General features: G+C 43.2%; 1 protein-coding gene across 1 annotated transcript in view; it reads left to right on the top strand.

The window, feature by feature from the left end:
* Window positions 1-637: 637 nt before the first annotated feature.
* LOC119343859 (PHD finger protein ALFIN-LIKE 3-like) overlaps window positions 638-1,964 on the top strand; it is a 3,862-nt gene continuing 2,535 nt past the window's right edge. The window contains exon 1 of the mRNA XM_037614604.1: window positions 638-873. Within this exon, the coding sequence (XP_037470501.1) occupies window positions 672-873 (202 nt within the window). The 5' untranslated portion in view covers window positions 638-671. The remainder of the gene's footprint in view (window positions 874-1,964) is intronic.

Genomic DNA, 1,964 nt, shown 5'->3' with positions numbered 1-1,964 from the left:
AGGCTGGAATAAGGTTTTCGAGGGGGTTGTGGTGCGCGGGCTCGATCGAAACACCTGGCAATCGTGGGACGCGGCTGGCGCAAGCATGTTTACATACGGTAAGGTACTACTATTTGGTAAGAATCTAAACATATCCCTTAACCTTTTATAGCAACATTTAAGTGCATACATAATAATTGTCAAAGTTTCATCTTAGAAACTGCATGACTAAAATATCATGCATTTCAGAACCGTGGGAGCACATTGTGCCGTGTACTTTTTACACTACGAAGGAAATAAATGCCTCTAAAAACAAATGAAATTAATGAGGGAAATAAAGGAGTACCATGTATTCTGGACTTCTGATCCGGGGACCACACGCCAGTAGCCCTAGGATTTGCATGCCAGCTATTTTGTAGTTATTTCACCAGTGCTGGCACCTCGCCGGCGTGGCCAAAAACGTGATAGGAAACGAAAGAAAACAAATACATCCCGCCCAGAGACTTGAAAGGAAAGTAGTAACCCGCCCGCGTCCTCCGTTCCCCAGTTTCTTCCACCCTCTTGACGCCGGTTCTATATAAAGCAGCAAAGCAACAGAGTGCCCCCATAGATCCAATTCCACCTTCCTCCTTCAAGAGCTCCGCCTATCTCTGCCAGCCCGCTGTCGGCGAACCTAGCACGAATCTCGTGCCATGGACACATCTCGCGCCAGCTCCTCCTCCAACCCGACCCCCACCAGGCGTCGTCTCACCGTTCCCTTTCATGGGCGGCCTTCACCAACCCCGCTGCCGGCACACCCCGGTGAATGGCGCTCCCGCCCCGCCGTCTCATGGACCGTGGAGAACATCTACGAGGACTTCTCTGGCCGCCGCAGCGCGCTCGTCCGAGCCCTCACCGCAGTTAAGCCATGGGGCGCTCCTTAGTGACACGTTTTTCTCTATATATGTGACGCCTACGTGCTGATGGATCTAACGCCAGTCTCTTCTCCTCCTTGTTGCCATACGCGCAGATCAGGATACATTATATGATTTATTGCGCGAGGAAGGTATGTAATATACAGATCCAACTGTCCCAGAAATTTTATATCCATTTCTTGTTACAAAATTGTAGATCTGGCTGACAAGAAATCTCAGATCCATTTTTTATTAAGAAAAACTAGTCATCAGTTTGCTGTTGCACGGGATAGTGGAGTTCGGTATTGAAACATGGGGAAACTTTGGCTGATAGTTTGGTCAGTTACTTTTAAACATATAAGCGTGTTTATTTTTGTAAGACATAGGAAAGAAAACTTTAGATCCCGTGTTTATTTTTGTATTAAGCAGAGGCTGATAGTTTCATCTGACATGAAAGTTCAGATCCATTTTTTATTAAGAAAAACTAGTCATCAATCCCGTGTTTGCACGGTCTAGTGAAATTCTGCACTGAAACATGGGGAAACTTAGGCTGATAGTTTTGTCAGTTACTTTTAAACATATGACCTTGTTTATTTTTGTATTAGACATAGGAAAAAAAACTTCAGCTCCAGTGTTTATTTTAGTATTAGGGATAGGCTGATAGTTTCTTCTGACATGAAATCTCAGATCCATTTTTTATTAAGAAACACAAGTCATCAATCCCGTGATTGCACGGGCTAGTGAAGTTCTTTATTTAATTAAACTTAGACTGATAGTTTGATCAGTTCCTTTGAAACACATAATGGTCTTTATTTCTTATTAGACATTGGAAAAAGTATTGAGTTAGACAACTACGGGCATTTGTGGCTGTATTTTTTAGATCCTGCTGTCCCTGAAATTTTAGATCCATTTTTAATTAGAAAATTGTAAATCCGGCTGATATGAAATCTCAGATCCGTTTTTTCATGAAGAAAACTAGCCATCAATCCACTGCTCTTGCACGGCCTAGTGAAGTTCTGTATTGAAACACAGGGGAATTCAGGCTGGTAGTCTGATCAGTTACTTTCAGTCATATTTCTCCGGAAGAAAAAG

The sequence above is a fragment of the Triticum dicoccoides genome, unplaced genomic scaffold (assembly GCF_002162155.2).
Source record: "Triticum dicoccoides isolate Atlit2015 ecotype Zavitan unplaced genomic scaffold, WEW_v2.0 scaffold14370, whole genome shotgun sequence".
Classification (NCBI taxonomy): Eukaryota; Viridiplantae; Streptophyta; class Magnoliopsida; order Poales; family Poaceae; genus Triticum; species Triticum dicoccoides.
Note: the sequence above shows the minus strand (reverse complement) of the source record. Positions and strands in the feature narration are given on the sequence as shown.